This window comes from Papilio polytes, unplaced genomic scaffold (assembly GCF_000836215.1).
Source record: "Papilio polytes unplaced genomic scaffold, Ppol_1.0 DF823510.1, whole genome shotgun sequence".
NCBI lineage: Eukaryota > Metazoa > Arthropoda > Insecta > Lepidoptera > Papilionidae > Papilio > Papilio polytes.
This window is the reverse complement of record NW_013525694.1, coordinates 981,451-1,008,530: the sequence shown is the minus strand read 5'-3', so window position 1 is coordinate 1,008,530 and position 27,080 is coordinate 981,451. Positions and strand designations below refer to the sequence as shown.

The following is a 27,080-nucleotide window of genomic DNA, read 5'->3' as shown; positions in this document are numbered from 1 at the left end:
GATCTGTCAAGCCTTGTATATTTTGTATGTGGAATTTGACATGATTTGCGTGTGTTACATTTTTCGCTACTGTTGTACGGGACGTAGTTTTATAAACATTTATTGAATTTCTATATTATCTTTGTAAATAGACATACCAGATTCATAATTTAAGTGTGACAAAACAAATAATTGTGTGAAATTTAAGATATGCGATCTTGTTTTTTTTTTATTATTTTAATGCAGGAATGGAATTTCTGACTTCTATTGTACATGAATGGAATAACAAAAACAATCAATTGTAGTATTTTTCAGTAAAAATACCGATATTTATCCGAATAAATTAGACTATAATTTTATTTTTTATTGGCATATCTTGAACACTGTTGTCGACGGTGATGATGATGAGGGTTTTTTGAAGTTTGGACCAAGCTATAAATTAATTTTCTTTTGATAAAATAAGTAATTTAAACGATTTCCTTATGTTCAAAATATTTATATTATACTAATATTATAAATGCGAACGTTAAGATGGATAGATGGATGTATGTTAGAGTTTGTAGCCAAAACGGTTGAACGAATTTCGATGAAATTTGGTATAGAAGTAGATATCTGGAAGAACACATAGGCTATTTACTTTTGTTTTTTTTTCTACGCGGACGTAGTCGCGGGCGACAGCTGGTAAACACTGAATATAAGGATCGGTAAAAACAGTCATTGTATTGTAATTATATTTTATAATAGATATGTTAATAAACTAATAAACATAAATAAATATAATCTTTGTCGTTTGGTGCATAAATTTTGTTATAACTTTGTTTAATGAGACGTTTATTTAATAAGAGAAAAGTATGTATTTGCTTGTTTTTTTTTTAATTTCGACTATGTTTAAAATCTAACTAATATTATAAATGTAAAAGTTTAGATGGATGGATGGATGTTTGTTAGAGTTTGTAGCCTAAACGGCTGACCGAATTTTAGTGAAATTTGGTACAGATGTAGAGGATAATCTGGAAGAACACATATGCTACTCACTTTTGTTGTTTTTTAATTCCACGCGGGCGGAGTCACGGGCGAAAACTAGTAAAAAATAAAACTCAGTAGGAGTTAAGATATTTTAAACACAAAAAGACGTGTTAAATTAAAAATGTAACTATTAATTATAAAACAGTATAATAGATGTTAAAAACAATAGCAACCATCTCTTTCTCTCGTAAAAGCTTGCGAGGTTTTCTTGCGAACATATTCTAGTCATTGGGCAGACGCGGATATGTGCGGTCGTTTGCGACTCGTGCGCATACAATAACACATCGTAACGTAAAACATGGATACCAATGAAAGAAAACAGTGATTTTTATATATTAAAAACGACAAAAAACATGTTCAGTTCATAATTGTGAATTAAAAGTGTTTTCAAGTAAGAAGTAAATAAGAAAATTTAAAATGAAATTCTTTTTGTAAGTAGTTTTTTTTTAATTTAAAATAAGTTTTATACGCTTTATAATATAATGGAATAACATTAAAATTGCTTTTGATCGAATTAAATGTTATATTTTTTACAATGTGTCATAAAATTGAAACTAAACATTAGTAGGTCAATAAACAAAGGGTAACTGTTATAAAATTAATTATTAAGCACGTTTAAAAGCCGCCATGTATAAATTTATTTATGAGTAGCTGTTGCCCGCGACTTCGTTCACGCAATATTAAGATAAAAAGCTATAATTTGCCCGTCTATGTCAGCTACCCTTCAGTTAAAGTCCGGTCAAAATCGGCCCAGCCGTTTCGGAGATCACCCGGAGCAACTACTTGCGGACAGAGAGAAAAATTAAATGCGGTTTTCGTTATCAGAAACGCAAATACATCTTCCCGAAATCTTTATTTTGATATTACAAACAGACACTCCAATTTTATTATATGTATAGATAGATATTCGAATTCTATACGTACATAATAAATAAATAGGACATTTATTGCCACAAAAACAAGCTACAAATGAAATCTTACATACATCAACCTTAAAGTTAGTAAAAAAAAGAAAATCGAATCGTACATTTACCCGACGTTCTTACGGTAAAGGTAAACATCGTGATGCAACCTGCACATAGTAGCAAAGAAATTCAAAGATATGTGTGAAGTCAACACGCAACGGGCCAGCGTGGTTGACAATAACCACACCTTAGGGTAGACTCTGAACCATACAGTGGGACGTATAGTAAGCTGGTGAACATTTATTAACAGATTATAAATTTCTAAATCTGCTATTTTTAAAGATATTCACATACAAAACGTACTGTATAAAAAGATAAGTAACATTATTTACATGTTTATAAACATTTTATAAATAAACATTTCTTAATAACAATATAATAAAATGGTCAGACAAACGTATGTAATAATCTTTGTCGTGTAAAAACCTATTAATTATGCAAACAAGATAATAAACGAGTGAATTAAAAAAACTCATCTCTATTTATAGTTATACTCTATCTATGTGGTGATGACTTGTATTGAAAACATTTGAAAGCCACAGCAGTATATTACTAATTATTATATCAGCGTGCGAGGATAATGAATAAGAAAGTTACCACATTCCCCATCATTAGGACACTTAACAGGAATGTGGGTAGGCTATATTTAGCAGTGATACCAACGACGAAACTAAGAAATAATACAAAGCTTTTATAACGGAACACGTGTATACGAAAACATTTGCAATCGCTGTCTTAGGTTAAGGTCTGTGTAGTGTACTTATTTACGTATTTATTTATGATACTACACTACATCTTTAAAAACTTTTGACAGTGAAAACATGTCAGATTTTAAAATACAAAACTCTCAGGGCCTGTCCTACCACTGGCTGATAGAGTAAAAATGACGTCACTATCCGTTAAGGGAACAAAATATGGTATTTTCATCATTTATTTTACACGTTGCATTGTTATCAGACAATTTACAATTTGGTAAGACAGGCCCTTAATTTTATAGCTTTTAGCTTGAATATACTATATTTTATAGTAAAAATTATATAGTATTACAGTAAAAATGTCCTAATTAATTACAAACATTGCAGGATACGATACATTTGGGATTGTATCCTTCAGATACGTAAAAAAATTTATACCGTTACTAGGCCACTGCATTTAAAAACGAACATGTACATCTTCATTATTTTAAAACCTGTTGTTTTATTCATACCGTCAATATAAGATTCCCGCCCATCGGCGCGAACGCTATGCCCTTTAGTTAAATTGTTCAATCGTACCGGCTTTACTTTGTATTATAAACAAGGTCAAATAACCGTTTATTCATGTCAACATAAATTATAATTTTTTAAACATTAAAATTTTTAATTTTCGATTCTCCTGGCTAATTATTTTTGCTCAAAAAGTGCTTAGCAATTTTAGAAAATAATCAACGACAATGTATTAAAAAAAATCTTTAAAATCAATTTGAATGAAATTGAATTCTGATCAATTATAACGATATAAGATCGTTTTAACTAGAATCTTTTAACACGATTAGTTTCATATCAATGTTAATCGCTGAGAAAACTAAAGATTTGTAGTAAAGGAAACATTTATGGGAACCTGTTTTGTGCGTTAGTGAAATTTCCCGGAAAAGCTAAAGTAATGAATCGTTGGACAATTTTAAAATATTCTATAGTACAATATCAATTGCATGATAAGTATTAACTAAAAAGTCATCTACCATAACGATATCTGCTGTTGCTGTGTTTGTCTTAAATTCATTTCTCATTTAACTTGTGCTAGTTGCTTTTGAATTTACTTAGGTTTCGTTCACGTGGAATTAAGAAAACCTTAGCAAGTAGACTATGCGTTCCTCTATGGTTCAATTCCGTTCAATTCTATGGTAGATTTTAGCGAGATTTGTGCATATATTCTGGAGATATGTTACAACAAACATTTATCCATCTTAACATTCACATTTATAATATTAAGTTTCTAGCTGTTGCTCGCCACTTCGCACGCGTGAAATTAAAAAAAAATATGTAACTCACTGATATAGCTTTTTAACAGTGAAAGGATTTTTGAAAACGGACCAGTAGTTTTTGAGTTATTTCAATACATAGAAAATTACAGATATTTTGCTGTTTATAATATTAGTATAGAATAGTAAGCTTTGGTAATGTAAAGATTTTTTTTTTATTTTTAACAACTTCTACAGACTCTTGTTCCGTACTCTTTTTTTGCACAGTTTGTTTTTCTTTCCTTTTTTATTTTTATTTTTTGGTTCGTAATCCTTGTAACACTAGTGAGTTCCTTTTTTTTAAATTACATTTTTTTTTCATAAATACAATTATACTACTAATGTAAAGATTATAGTATTAGAGCTTAAGGTTTCTATCAGATGACTTTCCATAAGGGATAAAAGTGCCTTTCCTACAAGTTTAAATAAAGGAAAGCCGCTTCTATAAATAATACGACCACATAGATGTTACCCGATGATTTATGTTTCCTGAATTTCTTGTTTCAACTTATGCAGCCCATCACATGAAAGGTACGACAGGAAGTCTATAGAATAACTATGTAATGGAAAACTAGTTTATCTATTTTGTTATTTACAATTCAATTTCAACGACTGTCATAGACATTAGTAAAAGCAGATGCGTTGCCTACTTTAATTTTCTGCTATTCTAATCCGTCGTGCACCTTTATTGTGTTAAGTTACAATTACTTGTTACAAATGTACTTACTAGTAAAATTAGAAATGTCCTTTCTTCGTTGAAATTCCAAGGCTGTCATACTTACGGGTCTAAGGTTAAATTTAAGCTTAAAATTAAGGTTATGTTCCTCTAAATAATGGGCGATCATTTATTGTTGATTTAAAACTAGTTTTTTTGACATTTCGACCTTTAAATCAACTTGAGAACTCGGATTACATTTTGAAAATAAAGAAACGGTAGCACTTTTTTATGTCATGATACAAAATGAGGAAGCGGCCGCCTTAATTCTCCGAAATAGTGAAGCGACCTATAGACATCAGCAAAGGTCGACGTTTAGCTTTGCATCGCGTTTGGTTACTATGAATCGATAGAGAAGTGGACGCATAGAAAGAGGATATTTCCCCTTCCTATGCGTACACACCTGCGATAAGTACTTCTTATTTGCTACCCCTGTCTTATAAGAAAATTAGGGACAGGGAATAGGCAAAATTAGGCCTCCAACACGCATACTTCTCAGAACAAACGCGGTATTGCTGCCACTTCACGTCTTTCTGTGTGGTTGTAATGAACCGGACTAGATGGCCGTGTTGCTGGCATCTACCACTATTAAACTTTTTATTTAAAGTTTCTGTGGACATTGATGTTAATGAGATCTTTGATGTTATTATGATTGAAAAATATTGTAATGATTGATAAAAACTTTATGCAAGAAATTACGAACTTTGCTATTATTTTCTTAAATATTTTACATTCATGATTTTAGATAGAAGAAAGTGAGTAATTTTAAAGGCGCTTTTTGTTATTTTCTTTAAGTGGTTCATATTTCATGCGTTAGATTATTATAGTTTGTTCTTTTTTTTTTAAACGTATATCTTATACTAATTTTGCATATATTATTTTCCGATGATAATTATGTAATTCTATGTTATTGCCGATTTAGATTCAAAATAATTTAAAATTAAACTGGTTTTCGCTTTCTGTGGCAAATACCTTTTATTATACTCATATACATAATTTATTGCTAGCGTTAGAAGTTTTTTAATTAACTGATTTTAAACAAATTGTAGCTTTTTGTAAATATAAACGGATGTTAACGTGTTTAGAATTTATAATGTAAGTAATTTATTGATAACATGTATTCCAATGGCTTGTGACTATTATTAGTTGGTAAACGAGCAAGTGGTCACCTGAATTCGCCTAAAAGGCGAAGAATCCGTGGCTCATAGCCTTCCGCAAATGCAGATGGTATTTTGCCTATTTATGCGTTCCTCGCTCATAATATAAAAATGTATAAAAAAATCGTCACAAATCATAAGAATACAATAAAAATATTCTAATATTCAAACACTATAGAACATAAATCACTTTGAAAGCACGTAAATAAACAGAAAGTATCGTTTACATCTGATTTTTACACAAAATTAATAATCTCCCTGAAATATTCGAATATATGATATATTTTAAGCAAAACGGGTGTCAAAGAGGTTACCGATATTATTATAAACATAACACATATGTTTAGATAATAAATCTATACATATAATAAATTTGGAGTGTCTGTTTGTAAAATAAAAAGAAAAAAAATCCAGATTTCGGGAAGATGATGTATTTGCGTTGCTGATAACAAAAAACGTATGTAAAAATAATGTCTGTCTGTCTGTCTGTCTGTCCGCCGCGTTTGTTCCCGGTAAGCTTCGAAACTGCTGAGTCGATTACGACCGGACTTTCACTGAAGGGTAGTTGACATAGACGGGAATATTATATGCTACTTTTTTTATTAATTCCGCGCTATCAAAATGTACGGGTGGTCCAAATTTGCGATAACGAAGTTTGTGGACGACAGCTTGTAAAGAATTAAATCTGATTGATTAACTCTTATCAAGTCATATGTCAGAGTTACATGACTAAATTAAATATAATACAACACAAAGCAAGATGTTATTTTCCGGATTCGCTCGCATTGATTTACAAATTGATGTCGCATAAATTATACGATGGATACGATATTACGATCAGATAATGGCGCTTATTCAACAAAGGGCCTGTCCTACTAAATTTTAAATTGTCTGATAACAATCGAACGTGTAAAATGTGTGATAGAAATATCGGATTTTGTTCTCTTATCTCACAGTGACGTCATTTTTAAGCTATCTGAGCCTCTATCAGCCAGTGGTGGGACAGGTCCCAAGTGTTATGATGGGTTTCTGAAGTTCCCATTCATTTTATCGTTAACTAATGATTCATTTGTATTAGGTTAACCATAGTTTTAATTTGTTAAGACTCAAATTACGTAGTTTTGAAACGTAGTTTGCCTTTTTTTAATTCCAAGACATATTAAATAGCTGCAAACATACGAAAATAATATAAATAACATTAGTTAGGATGTGAACGCATTTATAGATAATAACGGAAGCCGGCCACGTCATTGTCGGTTATGTAGGTATTTATGGTTATGAATGAGCGGTACTTTAATTCCTTAGGACTAAAATATTTCAACAAATATTTTAAGAGCGGGGGCACACCTTTGTCACACTATAGCAAAACTGTTGTGCGATTGTCGATTGTTTCAGCCCATTCAACTGTAAATTAGCACAATTAATAATCAACTAGTGTTCGAGTAGTGAGAGAGATAAATCGAATAATGAATGTGCGCACCTACGGAGGTATGGATAAACTCAGGAATCAAACCGAGACTAAACAGTTGTCCGATAGTTTAGTTTCAGGTGTGCGGACGCTCTAAAGGTTCGTTTATAAGTTCAGAAAAACCTCGTTCGCAACAATTGATTTTATATTTCATTATAATACTAGATAAATTGTAATGTAATTTATTTCTATACTCTTTTACTATTAAAGTTAATCGTCTATTAGTGATATTACAATTTATGGATAGTTTACAATATAACTAATACTATACTACCGAATTTTAAAATTGATAGATGACATTAACACTTTGATAAAATCTGGTTATAAGTCTTAGGGCCTGTCCCACCAAATTGTAAATTATCTAATAACAATCAAACGTGCGAAATATGTAATGGAAATATCTGATTTTGGTGGGACAGGCCCTGAACTGTCTTAATTCAAACAAGCGTCTTCCGACATTTATAAAATCTATCCTATATACTACGTTATTTCATTAACCAAAGTAATCATGGAGGGGCTGTCTGTTAAATATCACGTCTAATCGAGATAAGCCGGTTTACGTAACTAACGCGTTACTTAGTTCTTAACAAATAGATGAACTACATGTTTTTTTAAAGCATTATGTGTATTGATCGATCCTTGTATATAATTATTTATTTGCTTAAAAATATCATTTAACATATTTAGGGCCTATCCCACCAATTGTAATTTGGTAAAACAATCGAACGTGTAAAATATGTTATGAAAATAACGGATGTTGTTCCTTTATCTGTCAGTGACGTCATTTTTAAGCTGACTAAGCTTCTGTCAGCCAGTGGTGGGAGAGGCCCTAAATCTATCTTAATTTTATATTATAAATGCGATTGTTTGGATAAAAGATTATATTCTGGAGACCAGACGACGGCGGATCACGGTGAAAATTAGCACAGAAGTAGAACAGTCTGAAAGGGCTACTTAGTATTTTTTTATGTACAAACTCCTAAAAATAAAGGGTCATAAGACGTGGTATTTTGTGCCTATTTCATTGTTTCCATCTTGGCACTGAACGTCGCATTACTTGGTTAATAGGTGGCGAGAATTGGTACTAATATTTGAGATAGAATTAACGTTTCCAGACCCATCCATTTATACAGATCAGTGATATCGGCCGTTGAATTATGGTGACAATTTAGCACAATACTGTGAACATTCTCGATAGTACCATAGTGTTAAGTAATTTTCGTGTTGGTTCTATGATGAATTTTGATGTCGCAATAAATTGATTACTAGAAACAACATTGCAATAACCTTATGTTTGTATGTTAGGAAATTGGATTACTCAATAACAATATGAGCCAATGTATGCAAAATACATTATACATTTTTATACAATAGTTTTAAGAAAGAGTTGATGATATTGTGATGAGCAGATAACTTCTGTGGTTTTACGTTAAAAGATATTCAAAATGACCAATGACGTACAAAACCTGTAAGATAAATAATTCTAGATAAAGTAGCTACCAACAGAATTTCCATATTTTATTACGTGTTGTCAATAAAACATGAAATTCCTATTTTTATTTAACTTTTTTTAGAATTTCACAATAAAATTATCACAAGAATTTTGACTTCTGTATTTTTAAGTATACACATATTAAAATTCTATCCGTAATATATTATGGCGCCAGCGTCCAACCTATCCGAAAGATTTATCTTCCAGCTAAATCCGAACGATCTATTTGCTCACTTCATTCATGGGCAAGTCCATCAATCTTGCAATGTGTCATTTATAAAACAAAATATCCGATCACCTAAGTTACGCTAAAATAGCCCATAAGTTAAAGCAATAAGTACGTACCAAGTGTACAGTTAACTTTGCCTCAATGTCAACCACGGGCGTGTGACGTAAGTGATGACGCCGACCTCACGTAGATTTCCAGAAATTTAACTACGCTAAACATCTGCCCCACAAATGCAAGTGAAAGTTCAGTCTCTACTTGCTCAGTGTGATAACATGGGAAATTGTTAGAATCGAGGTCGTCATTAGTTTGTTGGCCCTAATCTATTGGATGATTGAAATTATATATAATTACTGGAAAGGTATTAACTTCCTTTTTAATATGGATTTGAATTGCTTGTTTCAAAATGTTATACTAACTAAATATTCACTTTAACTTCCTCCCAATTCAACAATTTAATTATCTTTAATCTAATCATACTAGTTATACTTCATACTTTATAATGTTACGAGCTATTACCCGCGACTTCGTCCGCGTAGTATTAGAAAACATATAAACTATATGAATTACAAAAAGTTACGTATCCCTCGGGAACCGGACATTTCTCGGGGATGAATCTTATCCCATGTGTACTCCAGACTTTGTTTTATATTTGTGCCAAATTTCAATAAGATATGTTGAACCGTTGCAGAATGATCGAGTAAACATTAAAAATCTAAATTAATGAATCCCACGGGAACCGTAACTATTACCGGGATAAAAAGTAGCCTATGTGTTCTCCCAGGCTATGCTCTAAACCTGTGCCAAATTTAATAGAGATCCGTTCAGCCGTTCAGGCTACAAACGCTAACAAACATCCATCCATCCATCCATCCATCCATCCATCCATCCATCCATCCATTCATCCATCCATCCATCCATCCATCCATCCATCCATCCATCCATCCATCTATCTAAACTTTCGCATTTATAATATTAGTAAGATAAATGCGAAAGTTTAGATGGATGGATAGATGTTTGTTAGACTTTGTAGCCTAAACAGCTGAATGAACTTTCGCATAAATGTAGAGAGTGGAAGAACATATAGGCTACTTACTTTTGATTTTTTTTATTATATATCCACGCGGACGGCGTCGAGGGCAAAAGCTAGTAATTTTAAAAGTTAAAAACATTTTTTTTATTTTTACCTATATATTACAAGTTGTATCATTGCTAAAAAATTCTGCGAAACGCTTTAATGGTTTTTCAAAAATATCTTATAGTGAATTTTATACTGTCATCAAAACTTGGCCAACCTCCAAAGATCTGCGCAGTCATGAACTTGGAACTAACGATATTCAATATCTTGACTAAACAATCGCACAACCGTAGTGCGATTGTCGATTGTTTCGCAGCCCATTCAACAGTTATAAAAATACTAGCATTCGCCCGCGACTTCGTCCGCGTGGAATTAAAAGAAAAACAAAAGTATCCTATGTGTTCTTCCAGAATGTCCTCTATATCTACTACCAAATTTCATAGAAATCTGTTCAGCCGTTTAGGCTACAAACTCTAACAAACATCCATCTAAACTTTCGAATATATATATTCGTAATGTTAGTATGATAGCTGTAACATTTTTTTCTTTTCAAATATGATCCCAATGTTTTATTATCACAGCGCGTGTAATTTCTATTCGTGTACTGTTCTAAACTCATCTTACCGTGTTACTCTTGTATTTATTAATAACTGTTAGGCAAATGCAGAATAAAATTGTCCAATGCAGCTGCTCCACGCTTCCTGGACTACATTTAGAGACATCTGAACTACAAACCTAATTACAAACGCCTAAATAATACGAATGATTAGTTATGAAATGTAGCGTTCCGTGAGATTGTTTCTATAAATCTGTGCAGTAAATTAAACAATCTAAGTATTCCCTGAATGTTGGCTATTGCAAACTATTTTGAGACAATATGGATGACACAAGCTACAGTCAAAGACAAAATTAAACTTTATGATGCCACATTTAATTACTACTAGTTTTATGAGCTTTTTATACTGATTTCTATGAAACTCCATGAATTGCTTTACGTTTAGTAACACTGTGATAGATAAATTTGCTTGACGTTATATATTTTTGTTTCCTTTCCTTAACTATTTTTATCATACCACACGTACGGCCGAATTTTGAAACGCCATTTATAGATGGAACATTCCATTAACATTTTGACGTCTACCAGATTATATAAGGCACTTAGGAAGCGAATTGTTTATGACTAATTTCAGTATTCGCCCGTTATTGTATTGAATTATAATATAACTAACCGTCGCCCACAAATAAAGTGATCAAAATTAAGTAAAACGTCAAATAGGCGTTGTCAAAAATTAACAATCCTAAATTAAAATGACGCCTTTTCTCTAAATTCAAAAAGTTGTAACTAAAAAATGTTTCGGTACTAAAGTTTTGAATACAAATTGTATTGTAACGAAAAGCGTTTGTAGGCATCCTTATGGGCCGTTTAACAAATCGTTACACTTTCAAAATTAGCAGTTGTGCTCGTACAAGAGCGCTCCGGCTCGAAACGCCGCTGGGAGTGTTACGTTAAATCGCATGCCTCCAGTTATATTGCCTCTAACTAACTTAACTTTACTATAAAGGATTAATTGTAAAGATTTTGTTAGAATTAAACAGTATTTGGAGAATTTATTTAGTAACTACTTACTTACTATTTCATAATTTTTTTAAGTTATTTAATGTATTCTTTTGTTTCAGTTACATTGTCGTGTTTCTGCTCATCAAGAGATTAGAAGCCGAATTATTATCTGGTAACACACATTATTTCAGCTACATTCTTATTTAATTTAACATAATTTATCAAAATTTTTGTAACAGGCAACGTAACTTACTCTAAAAGGCAATATAAAAGAAATTTCCTTTATTTCCAACAGAAGGCAACTGCTTCAGTCATGCAAAATAACTAAATTTGTTGTGATTTGAATTTTAAATTGCTAAATTCAGCCAGAGAAATGGCTGATCAAATTACAGCCTTCTTTGTTGGTTACAACTTATTTTTTGTTGCTGACTTGCATGTAAAAAGCTACCGTGACCTCTGCCATTAAGCTTCAATCAAGATTAGTGGAAGCAGCTGTTAGTGTGCCTCACAATGCTGCCTTTAGTTTGCTTTGTTCAGTATTTTAAAAACAGTTCTATACAAGTGCCGTGACATTTGTATTGCAACAATGTTGTCTGTTTTTTCAATGAAAATTAAAGGGAAATAGTGTTTTATAGAAGTATTTTGATAGTGTAAATATTGTTTCTCATCGTTAATTAATCATAAAAATGAGGTTAGTTAGTCAAGTAACTTGTACAAGTAGATGAATGTGCAATGTAATACCGTTACAAACCACAGAATTTATTACTTACACTTTGACAAATGGCAATTGATAAGAGGTTCGTGTTAATGAAGATATTTACGGTTTTAAAAAATAAAGTAACAACTTTAAAAATAACAGAAGACGTAACACACACTAGTAAGACTGACAGAGAATTAAATCAGTTTTGCAAAGATTAATTTCCAAAAAAAGAAATACAATGTAAAGTAATTGTTTTTTTGCAGAATACAACATTCTTCAAGATGTTATTAAAGTATATGAAAAGTATACTACGGATTCAGAGAGAATAAGCTTTGTAGATGGACCAGGCGGCAACACCGCATTCAAATTTGACAACGAAAGCAGAGTCCTGTCTCCTATCAGCAATACAACATTAAATAACCTCAAGCTTTCTAGTCCTTTCATTTTAAATGTTAGGGTTAAATTCGATGTAAATGATTTTTCATGCGTGTTCGCTATAAAAAATTTAGAAAATGTGATAAAGCTAAGTTTGTGTATTACACCACAAACTACCGATATTTATGAAGTGAATGTGGATGGCGTTGGACTTAAAGAAAACGTTAATTTCGACGTATATGAAGACTTGAGTATAAACTGGGTGGATATTTACATAGTCTTTGATAAAACAATAACAATTTATACCAAATGTTTACCGACTAAATCATTGGAACCAAAAGAAAAAATGGATGATGTTTATTTTTCGAGTGACGATTGGATTTATATTGCACAGTCCGGAGTTGAGGATAGCAATCCATTCAGAGTAAGTGACATGTATTATAATAATTATGTCTAAAGCATGAACATACTAATATTTACAGTCAGAAAGAAAAACAATAATAATCAAAGACAAAACAAAATTGATGAACTGTACAAATAAGGGCACCTACAAACACAACATATTTTTTTAAACCTTTATGCAACCTACATCTGTTTTAAGCTGGTAGTGTTCAAGATTTTTATTACCAGGGCACACAATAACTTTTTTAACACTTTTCAGTAAGTTAAAAAAAATCCTTCAAGTGTTATCAAACGACTCCTGATAGATCTTTTATTGTTACACAATAAAATTTGTTCAAATTATTTTCATTTTACCTTCAGAATACTTTCCAACAAACTCCTTCTTGTATTGCACAAGAGTGCAAGTAACGGCTCGAAATTAGCTGTCGCTGCAAGGCTGAATTAGTAGGCGACTCGCGCAAGTAGGGATTTCGCTAAACACGAGTAGATTAAATTCTACGGCACGAGCGGGTTTGTATTAATTTCCCAAAGTAACTTTGTTAATTCCACATGCGGCCTCATTAGGATTTTCACGTTTTGTTTGCAATTTTACATCTTTTTGTACGCGATACTTCTGTTACAAAAGCACCGCAATTGTAACACAAAAATATTAATTATATCGCACATATAAATGCTTTGATATATCTATATCATAGCTATCTTTATGTATTGAATAGGTTGATAATAGACTTTGAGTACATTCTAAGATACAAGCTAGAAAAAAATGAAACGACACTTGTAGCTTAACCTTCGATAAAAAGTTAGATCAATAACAAACATCTGTAGATATATTTAGAATAAGCATAAACATAAATATCAGAGGCTAATTGTTACAGTCGCTAGAAACTAGCTACCACCTAAGCTATGAATCACGTCGTTATCGTCGACTAACAAAGTAAAGACCGCTAAATAGCATTTCATACCTAACATACAAACGCTAATGCGTTCTAACCCCGATATTAAATCAGCCGTTATGAGTTCATTAAGCTAACACCCCGCTATGTTTTCATACTGGAATGTAACACGTGTTTCTAAATTATTGTTCATACAATTTAGCTCGTGTTTGGTTCAATTTACTTAATGTCTTCGTATATTATAAGCTCCGAATTAGAACAACAATTATAATCTTACAGTGAAGGTATGTATTTCAGATACTAAGAGTACTCTTTATGGAGTAATTCTGTAATGTTCTTCAACAGAAACTATTTACTGTTATTTTTCTATCATTTGCTGGAAAGACCCTTCCTTAAGAACCCATACCACGAATTGAAATTATTGATTCAAGTTAAATTCAAAACTATTCTGACAAATGTATTATTACTTTTAAACAAAATAAACGACTTTGCTTTGGAAATAATTTAGTGTGCAATTAAGATGCCTTCACGCAACTTAAACTTAGCATAACAAAGATGCATTGCTGCACGTACCATTTTCTGTTTCTAAGGACTTTGAAGCTGGAGTTTTCCTTATTTACCCAACTTTATGGTCACGTTTTGTAAAATATGTAACTAGATTTTGCTTAGGAAAAAAATAGTCTATGTTACTCAGTGATATAGCTTTTTAATGGTGCAAGAATTTTTGAAATCGGCCTACTAGTGTTTGAGTTATTACAATTTATACAAAAATACAATTCTGTTCTCTTTGACATTAGTATAGATAAAGATTTCTAGCCTATAAATTTCATTTGACAAAACTTTACTGATAACCAGTAAGATTACCTTAAAGTTTACCGTTAGCTAATAATTTTCAAATGTGCGATAAGCGGATTAGAATTAAATTTTTATCGGTTTCCAGTATGTTAAAAATAAATTGATTGTTTAATTATTTTACTACTAGCTTTCGCCCGCGCATCCGTCCGCGTGGAATTAAAAAAAAATCAAAACTGAGTAGCCTATGTGTCCTTCCAGATTATCCTCTAATTCTATGCCAAATTTCATCGAAATCCGTTCTGTTTAGGCTACAAGCTCTAACAAACATCCATCCATTCATTTAAACTTTCACATTTACAATATTAGTATGATTAGATTTAAAAAAATAATCAAATGCGATATTTGAAATTATTTTATTTTTCAGGGGGCTATTGACAAAATAATTTTATACCCGGATACGAACAATATAGAGAGTGTTTGCAATGACGTAAGTTATTTTCATATATTTATACTATTAAGATAATAATAGTGATGTGACAATGATTTTTAAAATCTAACATCATAAGTTATTTACGCTAAAATCAACAACATTCGACAAAACGTTCGTAAGATACGGGATTCTTACCACAATTGAATTGTTTCAATCTATATTCAATATAGTCAGCCCGTGAATATGGCGCATGCAACTATGCCGAAATATCGGGAGCTAAAACAATCCAATTGTGGTAAGAAATCCGTATCTTACGAACATTATATTTGTAAAAACCACGACAGTTTAAAGTTATATAACATCCGACATTTTACAATCTGGTTTGTTTTACTTTGATGTATTAGTAGTAAGACTATCTTTTTACTATGTTTAGACGTAAAGTGCGTAAAAAAACTTTATAGATATGATAGGTAAGGTCTATCAAAAATATACTAAGACAAATATGAAAGCTAACATTTCTAAAATTGTTATTGTTCTAAAATGTACGTAACATTGTACAGCTTGCTTATATCAAGCTCTTACGTGGTTATATCAGGTATCCAATTTAGATAATAGGAAATATAAGGTAAGTATTTCTGCAAGATGGTGTTCAAAGTGCTCGTGATTTTTTCTTATTATCATTTTAGATTATTTTAATAATTTTGAGTAATTGTATATATTTGTTTTTTTAAATAAATTGGCATATAAATAAACAGATTTTGATCATCAAAATTTTATTTCAGGAAATGTATATTCCCCCGAGTGTAAGTCAAGATTTCAAATTATATCAATGTCATGCATTGCCTTATTATGTAGATAAATATTAAGATATTAAAACCTATTGGTATTTATATATGTTAACTTTTATATACCTATATATCTTGCAGGCACGTATGTAATTAACCATTTCCTATGTAAACTAATTATTATGTACATTTTTTAATAAATATGTACTTTAAACAATGATATACCCACTTATATTTATCTGGCTTTATATTTATGTAGATGGTCTCTAGTTCAAACGTAATTTCCTTTTTAATCCTGGTAATACTATTTCTACATTAAAATAAGTAATTAAATTTGTCTTCCAAACTGCAGTCTGGCTATTTTTTAATCATTATTATATCATATAAATCACAAAGTCACTATTCGTTTCCTCTGTTGGGCTCCTATGTTCTGCTATGCCACGAAATGGATTAAAATACGGTTTTTAATATAATGTCGGTAATGTAACACATTTCGGGTAATTTATGGTTTGGTATGCCAAATTTCACCGAGATCCGTTCAGCCGGTTTGAAGATATCTTATAATAAACATCCATCTATCCACTACTGACTTTTACGTATCACCTTTTGAGATCTACAGTTAAACTAGACTATGTAAGCCAAAAAAAGCAAAATATTTTTTTATTAACGTTTACTGACCTTTCATCATAATGAAACAAACCATAAACTCATCGAAATATGTTAAATTACCGACATTATATTAAAACCGTATTTTAATCCGTTTCGTGGCAAAGCAGAACATAAGAGCCTAACAGAGGGAACGAAAAGTGATGCAGAACGTAATATAGAAAATTACATAGGCTACTAAATATCTACTAAATTATTCCAGTAACTGGCTCTCATGACATAAAGATCAAATCAGAAAGGCTACGATCTAGAACATAACCTCGTATCGAGGGCGATGTAGGTTTTGTTGGTGCAAATGATTGCATGCAGTGACATGTAATTGTGGTGCATGAAGGTGGTTTTTATTCAAGTTGCATCTGTGAATTTTATAAAACAAACTTCACAAAGTCACTTTCTTTAGCTAAAATGTTCTGGCGGGCCGGGCGCATTCGTTTCATAAGGTTTTAAATAACAGACTGAACATCGGGAAGGGTACCTATGTATGACAGAAAAAAGGTCAGCTTACGAAGCGAAGCCGGGGCTGGTTGCTAGTCATATTCATATTTTGTAAAAAATAGTACTTACAAAACTGTAGAAATGGTTACTTTGCAGTCTTTTAATGAATTCTTTGTAAATAACCTTATTTGGTGATGTAATGTTAACTTTGATTTTTTTGGTTTAATTTGATTTTTTTTTACAGTTCAAAGACTACTTTGAAAATCATACCACAGATGGTAAGTTAATGAAAAATATGCTACTAATAATTCTTGAAAAAAGATTGAAATTACTGATTATTCCTTTTATTATTCAGATGGAGAGGAAAATGTTGCAGTTAATATGAAAGGGGATAAAGGTGAAAAGGGGGATATAGGGGTTAGAGGAGAAAGGGGAGAAGTAGGAATGAAAGGGGAAAAAGGAGACAAGGTATGAAAATGTTATTGATATGTAAATTAATTTAATTTAATTTTGCGCTATTTATGCCCTGTTATGATATTTCAGTTTAAGTTAATTTACCTTTTAGGTAATTTGTTTTTATTAAAGTAATTTTAGTTTAACATTACAGGGAAGCACAGGACTTTCTATAACCGGTCCTCAAGGACCTCAAGGACCCATAGGACCCCAAGGACCAATAGGTAAAGAAGGCCCTAGAGGAGAAGAAGGAGTAAGTTTTTTAATACATCCCGTGTATGTTAAAGATTAGTAAGCAATAAGCTACATAAACCTATGTTATTGCTTGCACGCTTACTTATTTGTTAATGTTGTGTATGCTTATGTATATGAATAGTAAATATATTACAGGAATGTCATTGTTCAGAATCAGTTGTATCGAGTCTTATAAAGAAATTGCCTGAACTGAAAGGACCACGAGGTGAACCAGGATACAGAGGAGAAGACGGCGACACTGGAGCAACTGGTGAAACAGTGAGTAACACTTTTGATCTAATTGATAAATTTTATTTAACAACTCAGTTTAAGCATTTTTAAAATAAGTTTTATTTGTGTTTTGAAGTATTGAAAAATAAAAACCTTATCGGTAAAATACGTAGATAAAAGGCGGAAAATAATACGCTGGAAGTATACTTACGACATGATTATTGGTTGTCTTAGTTCACAGCTTATGACAATTCAACAATATTGAACGATTTCATAAAACAAACATCAAAGAAACAATATTGATGAAGGTATTTATTTAAGGGAGCACCTGGAAAACAAGGTGAAAGAGGTCCGATTGGCTTTACTGGTGAAAGAGGTGACAAAGGAGACGATGGCATACCAGGAAGAGATGGTCAAGATGGATTAAAAGGTGAACCAGGACGAGACGGTCCAATAGGCCCACCGGGACCAAGAGGGGAGACTGGTCACCCTGGACCACCTGGACCGGCATGTGAGGTAATTAGTTTGATTCAAATTGACGTAAGTTGACGTAGCTAAAGAAATTGTGAATTTTTTATATAACATATTCAATGCAATATACTTTCTAACAATTTGACAATTTTTTTAAAGCGGATAGAGGAGCCTGAAAAATTTCCAATACCTGGGGACAAAGGAGATGTTGGACCTGTGGGACCTCCAGGACCTCGTGGTGATAAAGGAGAGAAAGGTGAAAAAGGTGTAATCGGCGAACGTGGCTTGCCAGGTGATTTGGTACGAAATTATATGTTATAAAATTATAATACCGTACCAGTTTAGCTTAGTTTTAATATGGACTTCATTGATGGGTTCTTGTATTATGACAGATTTGCCGATCTTTAGTCTTAAATATTGTATTTAAATCCTCCTTTTATTCAAACATTCAATGTTTTTTTGTTTCTTTGGATGTCGTAAATCATCCGAATGCTTTATCTAATCAGTCATTCACTTATTGCATAATCCATACAATTCTGATTCCCGTATTAATATTTTTTTACTATAAACAACAATTGTTTACAGGGACATACAGGCCCCCAAGGAAAACATGGTGAAAAGGGGGAAGTCGGTAACCCAGGTTTAAATGGAATGCCTGGGATACCTGGTACACATGGTAAACATGGTGTGAATGGTACCAAAGGTATGTATGTACAATATTATAAATGTTATTTACATTCCAGCAATGAATAGTTATAAAAAGTTTACTAAGAAAATTAAATTCACATAGTTCACGTGACTGCACAACTTCTACTAATAACATGCGCTATAAATATCTTATATGTTAGGTAATAAATTTTCATGTCGTAAAATAATAATCAAAATTTATTTACATGTAATGTTATTAACATTTTATTCATACGCAGGTGACAAAGGTGAAACTGGTGCTCCGGGATTACCAGCTAAGCTGTCTTCTATATTGGATGACGACATGGACCCTGATGAACGTAAGTAATTATAATTTACACATATGCAGTGTAAAAATTCGTTAGTTTAATAAATAATCATTAATAATCCTTATTTTGTAGAATATATGATAGTGGAAAAATTAAGGGGTTTTAAAGGAGAGCCGGGAATTAAGGTAAAATTACTATCAATAATATTGATAGAATACTTAATTTCGTGCGAAAATATTCAAATTTATAGAAATATTACGTTGTTTTAAGGGCAATAAAGGTGATAAAGGACTTAATGGTACTGCCGGTATTCCTGGAGCAACCGGTCGTCGTGGTGATCCAGGAGAAAAAGGTGATACAGGATCGACTGGACCGAAAGGAATTAAAGGCGAGAAAGGAGGAACTGGCCCACCGGGGGTAGTATCAATGTCTGCTCTGAGCCGTTTGAAGGTAACTCACTAATTTTATAGTTTAAGCTACAGATTTCAATTGTGATTTATATTATTGAGATTTTTAGGGTCCTAAAGGAGATCGTGGCCAAACAGGCAAGCCTGGATCTCGTGGATATGCAGGACATAACGGGGCAAAGGGCTCAGTGGGTCCAATTGGTCATAAAGGTTCGAAAGGTGATTCAGGTGCTCCTGGACCAATGGTAAGCAAAGCACATTCAGAAATGAAAATTATTAGTATAACCTTATTAGCATCTTTATAAGCTTTTTGATTTAAAGGGTCCTAAAGGCAATACGGGAGCAGCGGGAATAAGAGGTGAAAAGGGTGATAGAGGCGAAATACCAGAGATTAACCTGGAAAAGGTACTATAGGTATTGAATATTTTGTTTATTATTTGCTGTATATCAGGTAAAAATGATTTGCTTTTGCTACTATTGCATTATGATAATTCCATTTTCATAGCATCATTTTCAACGTGAATTAGATTTAGTTAACGATTGATTAATATCTATTTCGTACGTTAGCTTAAAGGTGAAAAAGGAGATCGAGGTCCGCTAGGACCTACAGGAGAGCCCGGAAAAATTGGCCCTCCCGGTATATGTCAGAAGACTGAAGATAGTGTACCTGTGCCAGGACCACCCGGTCCACCAGGGTCCCCGGGTCCACCGGGTCCTCCGGGTACACCCGGTTCGCCCGGTTCACCCGGTATATCCGTGACTGGCCCCAAAGGCGAGCCTGGCGGAATTGTATCTGCGAAGACTTTGTATAGCTTTAGTGATTACCCAGGTAAATGAGTTTTTCAAAAACCTAAATATGTATTTTACTCTTAACAATTTATTTTACAAATAAATCTTTTTTATAGTAAATAATGCAGATGATGATGAAGTTTTTCATAAAATGGAAACAATCATTTACAAAACATCAAAGGGATTAAAAAGAGTAAGTAAATTTTATTTTCGAGATTGCTTGAGGAATTGTAAACTTGATGTATTTTCAATTCATGTTAATTTCTAATCCCTTATAGAGAACTAGGTCAACACCGGTGGGGACTCTCGCTTATGTTTTGGAAGAAAGAGTATTATTGTTAAGAGTTGAACGTGGCTGGCAGTATGTAGTGGTATGGTAATTTTACTGTTCCATATTTATAAAATATTGCAAGAAACTTCTTTTTTATCCAAATTTACCTAACTTACAGATGGGTTCGTTATACCAAGAGAGAATACCTAAATCAAAAGTAGTAAGTATCTATGCTGTTATAAAATTATAATCGAATTAAAGACTAACGCTACTACATATATCTTTTTGCTTAACTACATCCACTAAATATATCGTAGTCATAATTTACATAGTACTAAATTCAGAAAATCAAGTGTTTTTATTGTTTTTTTTATGTTATTACTTTGTTAAGCTTGTTTGTTAGTTTAAGGTAACTGTCTGATGTTAATGATCATATTTGTTTACAGGCCTCTTTGCGTACAAATCATAATGAAAGGCGAAGAAAAAACTTCGTAAGTGATAGTTACTTAGTTTTATTCAATAACACATTAGTTTCGCTGACGATTTCTTTAATATCCTGATTTATTGATTAGTAAAGTACTGTTTTACTTCAGCTGTTGTCTTATTGCTTGTCACGATAAGGCACAATTATTTACATTGCGTAAATAACATCTACCCTTACTTCCTGACCAGTAAAGCCTGGTCCATCATCATGATCATCATATTGATCAGTATTCTCATCAGACACGTCGTGTTAAATCTAAGCTTGTGTTATTTAAATATGAACATTTGTTCTAGATTCGGTTAGCAGCACTTGACGAGCCCTATGCAGGAAACATGGAGACAGGAACAAATCGAACAGGCCGAAAGACCGTTGATCAGGAATGTCACATTCAATCAAGGAAAGCTGGATTTACAGGAACATTTGCTGCTTTTCTTGCAAACAAGTAAGTAATTATTTTCTCTGTTTATTTGTCCCCATTATCAAATGAAAAATTCGATAATGGGGACAAATTCCACGAGTTAAGAGTTAAATCGAAATAAACCTTCTAGAATTTGTCTCTATAATTTTAATGATCTATAATATCATCGTGAAACTGTATAAAATGTATATTCCTTTGTAAATTTCCTTTCGCAGGGTGGAAGATTTGAAGTCTATTCTCAAGACTGCAGACAAAGATGTAGCAGTTTTTAATATTCATCAGCAACTCCTTTTCGATTCGTGGATCGATATGTTCAACGACTCCGGAACTGTTGCTTTTAAATCGGATATTTACAGTTTTAGCGGAAAAAATGTACTCATTGATCCTACTTGGTGAGTTTTAACCAATTTCATGTGAAACGTTAAATGTAATTTTGATATAATAATTAGTTATATTCTCAGGGCTATCAAAGCTGCATGGCATGGAGGAACGTCACTCGGAGTCCGATCGCCGAAATATTTTTGTCGTGAATGGCAAACAGATAGTCCTAAATATTTCGGTAGTGCTGCTAAAATAAATGACAATAAACTAGCAATACATGAAAAGTAAGTGACATTTTTGATAATAGGTAAAGCTTTGGAATCATATTCAAAGGATATATACTTAATAAACAAGCAAAAATAAATAATTTTGAACCACTTCTTCATTGCTTTAATACATTACTTGGTTAAAAATTAAAAAAAAAAACTTTATTATATGTAAGAAAATAGGAGAGATAGTATCTGAAATGCCGTAGAATTCTATAAATTAAGTTTGGTGTCTATAATTGAATAATTATGTTTTTAGGTACACATGCGATAAGAAACTTATCGTATTATGTGTCGAAGTACGACCTAACGTTGTGAGACGTCAGAGGCATATGTAAGTAAACATGAATACTAAATATGAGTTTCTACAGCCGAAACATTTGTATAAGTCAAAATATTGTTAATTAAGAAATTCATCTAAATCGACACTAATAATATAAAAATAAAGTTTTGATTTGTACCTTTGTATGTATTGTAATAACTGAATAACTACTGAATAAATTTTAAATTTATTTTAACGTAAAAAAGATGCATTAATACTCAGTATCTTCTATCTATCTATCTATCTTCTATGTTTCTTTAATTTAATTCTACGCAGAAAGTCGCGAGCAACAACTAAGGATACATAAGGTGACCAAGAGTTTTCGTCCACCAGATTTAAAATGTTTTAGTACATTTGCCTCTGTCACTTAGAGTTTTTCTTCCTATTGAAATGTTTCACTATTATTGTATTGTTTCAGATCAAGACGACGTCTTGCTTATGAAAGATTACTAGATAGTCAATCTGATATTTAAATAAATGATTTTTGAGTATTGGACTTAATTAAAAAGTAAAGCATGTGATGTTATTTAAAGTGTGGTGTTATATATAAGCCTCGGAATTTAACAAGTATGATTATGAACGGCGTCTCTAGTATTTTAGTAAAAACATCTAAGAATAGAGAACGAGTCATTTAGCCCGTGTAATGTTTATTTATTTTACTATTAATTATTAAGTAAATGTGTTTTAAAACAAAATACCTAAGGTAATAATGTAATCTGAGATCAGTGATTCTCAACCTTTATTTTTTGTTGCGGCACATATTTAGCGATTTCAAAATTTGGCGGCACACAAAGAAAAAGATAAAAATATTTTACTAACGACAACACACTGCATAAATAGTTTATGATAAAAATATGCAAAATTTAGCGGCACACTTTTGAAATTTGGCGGCACATAAAAGTGCCGCGGCACTGTGGTTGAGAATCACTGCCTTAGATGCTTCAGTTGGAATAATCAAAAAAACTATAAACTTTATCAATATGTTATGATTCAAGAAGTTCATATTTACCGCTTAGTTTCAGATTGCTTTATTATTTACTATATTGTAATAGACATAACTTAAATACGGTAAATAAATGTGTGCATTTATTTAAGATATTAATGCTAATTTTAAACATTTTGTATAATTATTAAGTATTATTAAGATGACATTTTTTATTTTTTTATGTGCCATAGTAATATTTTTTATTTTAAAATAAGAAAAGTCAATAAAAGTGTAATTTACAAGTATTATCACTTTTATTTTCCAAACCCTTAAGTTACGAGTAACTACGTCTAGCCAAGATTCAAGTTTTTACGACTTAAACAAGTAAAAGTTATTACTTATTTGTGGTTTCATGTACAATGATACTGAATATGGTAATGTATATTTTACGATCAAAATGTTTTAAAACTTTCATAATAAATCTTACTATTACAAGTAAAACAAAAGAATAGCTAATTTTCAAGGATACACTTGGCTCTATAAATATTGTGACTCATTACTTCACTATTTGTTCGTCCCTTAAGATAGAGGGAGTGAATGGAATGGGGAAGGAAGTTGAGCGAAGCGTTGAGACGACATCCCAATAACGCAGCTAGATATGCCATGCCAGTTGGTAAAAACAAATACACATCAGTGCAGAAGTACATAGTAGTAATTTTAGTCACTTTCCCTTTCCTTTTCTTCAAAGGAAAAGATGGGTATGAAAATTGAATTTGACAATGGAGGAGACGAAAGGAAGGGGAAATGTTTTATGTGGGTCTCCTTCACCGTCAATCAAGGATAAGCAACCCATCTGCATCCGGATGTTTATAGACAGTGGTGGTTACCATTTCGATGGATTCAGGTGGCCGCTTGCTCGTTTGCTACCTTAAAATCTAAAAAAGACACTCTCCTAATCCAGTTCATTAATCATCTTCAGCTTATAATAAATCTTCACCAAAGGATCCTTCCCTAATATAGGTGTGAATAGACCATAGTCTATAGGCACAGTGCGGGTTAACATGTTTCTTGAAATTTAAAACATGCAAGTTGCATCACGATGTTTTCATTCATCAGAATAACATAAACGAACATACGTACATCATTCGTTTTAAGGTTATTCAAGGACTATTAGCATAGGTACTCTAAAAATAAAATATAGTTCTATTGTCAAGTATATTATCGTAAACTTAATTAAATTTTCTCCGCCTCCATAAGCTGGAACAAGTGTTCCGAATTATTTTAATATAAACTTAGCTATTGCTTTGTTGTGAGTTTATTTACTTTGCTTATTAATAAGTTTTGTTAGTTAACTAAAAATGATATGCTTACTGTTAAAAATACATTAGAATTTTATAAAAAAAAGACAAAGAGTAAACTCATGCGGTTTTAATTTTATACATTTCTGTGTTTGTTTAGAACTGTACAAATGCTATGGTAATTTTATAACCTGATTTATCTAACTACTGTGATGGATGTTTGTTAAAGTTCGTAGCCTAAACGGTTCTGAAGATCTTGATGAAATTTGGCACAGACGTAGTGGATACGCTGAGAGAACACATAGGGTACTTACTTTTGTTTTTATAATTCCTCGCGGACGGAGACGCGAGCGAAATTTAGTAATTCTATATTATTGAATATCCTAGGAGACAAAATACTTGTTTAAAGGCATTTTCAGCCTGCTACAAGCGCTCTGTTCTGATAGTCCCAATTTTAACTTTTAAATTTTCTATTAAAACTATCAACACTAAAAGTAATAGGCCTTATAAAATCAATTCATCAACATAGATAATTAGTAGCTCAATTTGCATCAAGTACTCTCATCTACGTGCTTAGCTCAACCCGTTTTGATTCAAACTACCGGGAAACTATTCCGTTTTGCTGAGTTTGTACGTAATGTATTTAAATTGAAAGCTTTACCTTCGTCACGAGCGACTTGCGATGTAAATTATTCGAAATGAACTTCTAAGATCTTGTTATCTAGCTATTTACTTTTTAATAATTTAAAGTCTTGTAATATATCTATAATTTTGTAGCCATTTTTGTCTAACTATCTTTTGCTCGCGACTCCGTCTGCATGGGATTAAAAAAAAAACAAAGTAACCTAGGTGTAGCCAGACTATCCTCTACATCTATACCAAATTTCATCGATATACGTCCAATCGTTTAGGCTACAAACTCTAACAAACATCTATCCATCCATTTCGGATTTATAACATTAGTATGATTAAAATTATGTGATTTTATGTTTTAAGAAACATAAACTATTTTATTAAAACTCCAGTGAATTAAAAAACAAACTGTGTGCCTAGCATACATTTAAATTGATGTTTTCTTATAATATCGTTCAGATTCTGTAAGCCGTTGTGGAATTAATAATAATAATATAATAATAATTACGAGTCAACAAACATTTTTAAAACCAATGATCCATCCAAATAAACTTCGCATTTATGATATTAGTAAAATTATAAGAGAGAAATAATTTGAATAGGTTTAATATATATTCAAGGATTTGTATATTTGTGTTTGAAAAGTTTTGATATAATTCAAACACTAAAGGATCGATTTTAAACTAGCTGTTCCCATGCGACTTCATCCGCATAGAATTACAAAAATTTCATTTCATCATTCACATTTGTCAAATTATTAATTGCAAATGTCGAAATGACACAACATGATGTCAAACTCTTCCCACATTAAGGTCTCTATCCAAAATATTTACCCCCTAAGTTTAATGGCTTAAAATATATAGCCTCAAGGGTGAAGTAAGTGTAGGGCTTTTTTATTAAAAAAAAAATATTTAAAAACATGCTGTGATTGCTGTCATCTTAGGCAACAAAGAAGTGTGTGTTTACGCTTTATTATTAAATAAAATCTTTATTATTAAATAAATAAAATAATATTAAATATAGATTTAAGATTAATAATTACGTTAGCACTAAGTAACATGGTCTATATTTACTAAATTTATTACCGCGCGGACGAAGACGCGAGCAACAGCTAGTATAGAATACAATAAAAGTATGCTTTGTGAAAACAACTTTCACCATAAATTATGAAGATAAACTTTTCAAAAAGTACCGTCATATATTCTGAAGATATAACACTGCAGGTGACATCTGAATACCAGTCCTCTAGAAGTTTCGTATTCCGTCTATAACCATTTTTTATTATTAACTACTTATTCCTTTATACATAAAGGTAAGGAATGTAAACAATTAACTTTTTAAGTAACCCTTTTCAATTTTAATTCGTTTTCTTTTTGACACGACAAATATTTATCTTGGGGCGGGGTGTTTTGAATTTTAGAATATTTCAAATGACGGAGGAAGGATATTGATGGGTT

General features: G+C 31.8%; 1 protein-coding gene across 2 annotated transcripts; it reads left to right on the top strand.

Moving 5' to 3' along the window:
* The first annotated feature begins 1,248 nt into the window (after positions 1-1,248).
* LOC106104680 (collagen alpha-1(XV) chain) lies at positions 1,249-23,269 on the top strand. Of its 2 annotated transcripts, XM_013284807.1 has the most exons (27): positions 1,249-1,436; positions 11,783-11,835; positions 12,627-13,162; positions 15,253-15,315; positions 16,041-16,061; positions 17,389-17,422; positions 17,500-17,612; positions 17,752-17,850; positions 17,988-18,110; positions 18,384-18,578; positions 18,693-18,833; positions 19,119-19,236; positions 19,460-19,540; positions 19,622-19,674; positions 19,760-19,939; positions 20,007-20,141; positions 20,218-20,301; positions 20,464-20,725; positions 20,802-20,878; positions 20,964-21,056; positions 21,135-21,176; positions 21,403-21,447; positions 21,734-21,882; positions 22,074-22,250; positions 22,320-22,463; positions 22,705-22,779; positions 23,186-23,269. In XM_013284807.1, exons 1-27 carry the CDS (start codon positions 1,423-1,425, stop codon positions 23,238-23,240), a joined length of 3,162 nt encoding a protein of 1,053 aa, XP_013140261.1. In that variant the 5' UTR covers positions 1,249-1,422; the 3' UTR covers positions 23,241-23,269. The 2 variants fall into 2 exon arrangements, with proteins under 2 accessions (XP_013140261.1, XP_013140262.1); XM_013284808.1 differs by lacking the exon at positions 16,041-16,061.
* Positions 23,270-27,080: the final 3,811 nt, after the last annotated feature.

What these genes read in the sequence shown, in the direction of transcription:
- LOC106104680 (XM_013284807.1), top strand. An exon ending in GAATACCTAAATCAAAAGTA is followed by an intron (nt 21,177 to 21,402) that starts GTAAGTATCTAT and finishes ATTTGTTTACAG; the next exon opens with GCCTCTTTGCGTACAAATCA. An exon ending in GCTGCTTTTCTTGCAAACAA is followed by an intron (nt 21,883 to 22,073) that starts GTAAGTAATTAT and finishes TTCCTTTCGCAG; the next exon opens with GGTGGAAGATTTGAAGTCTA.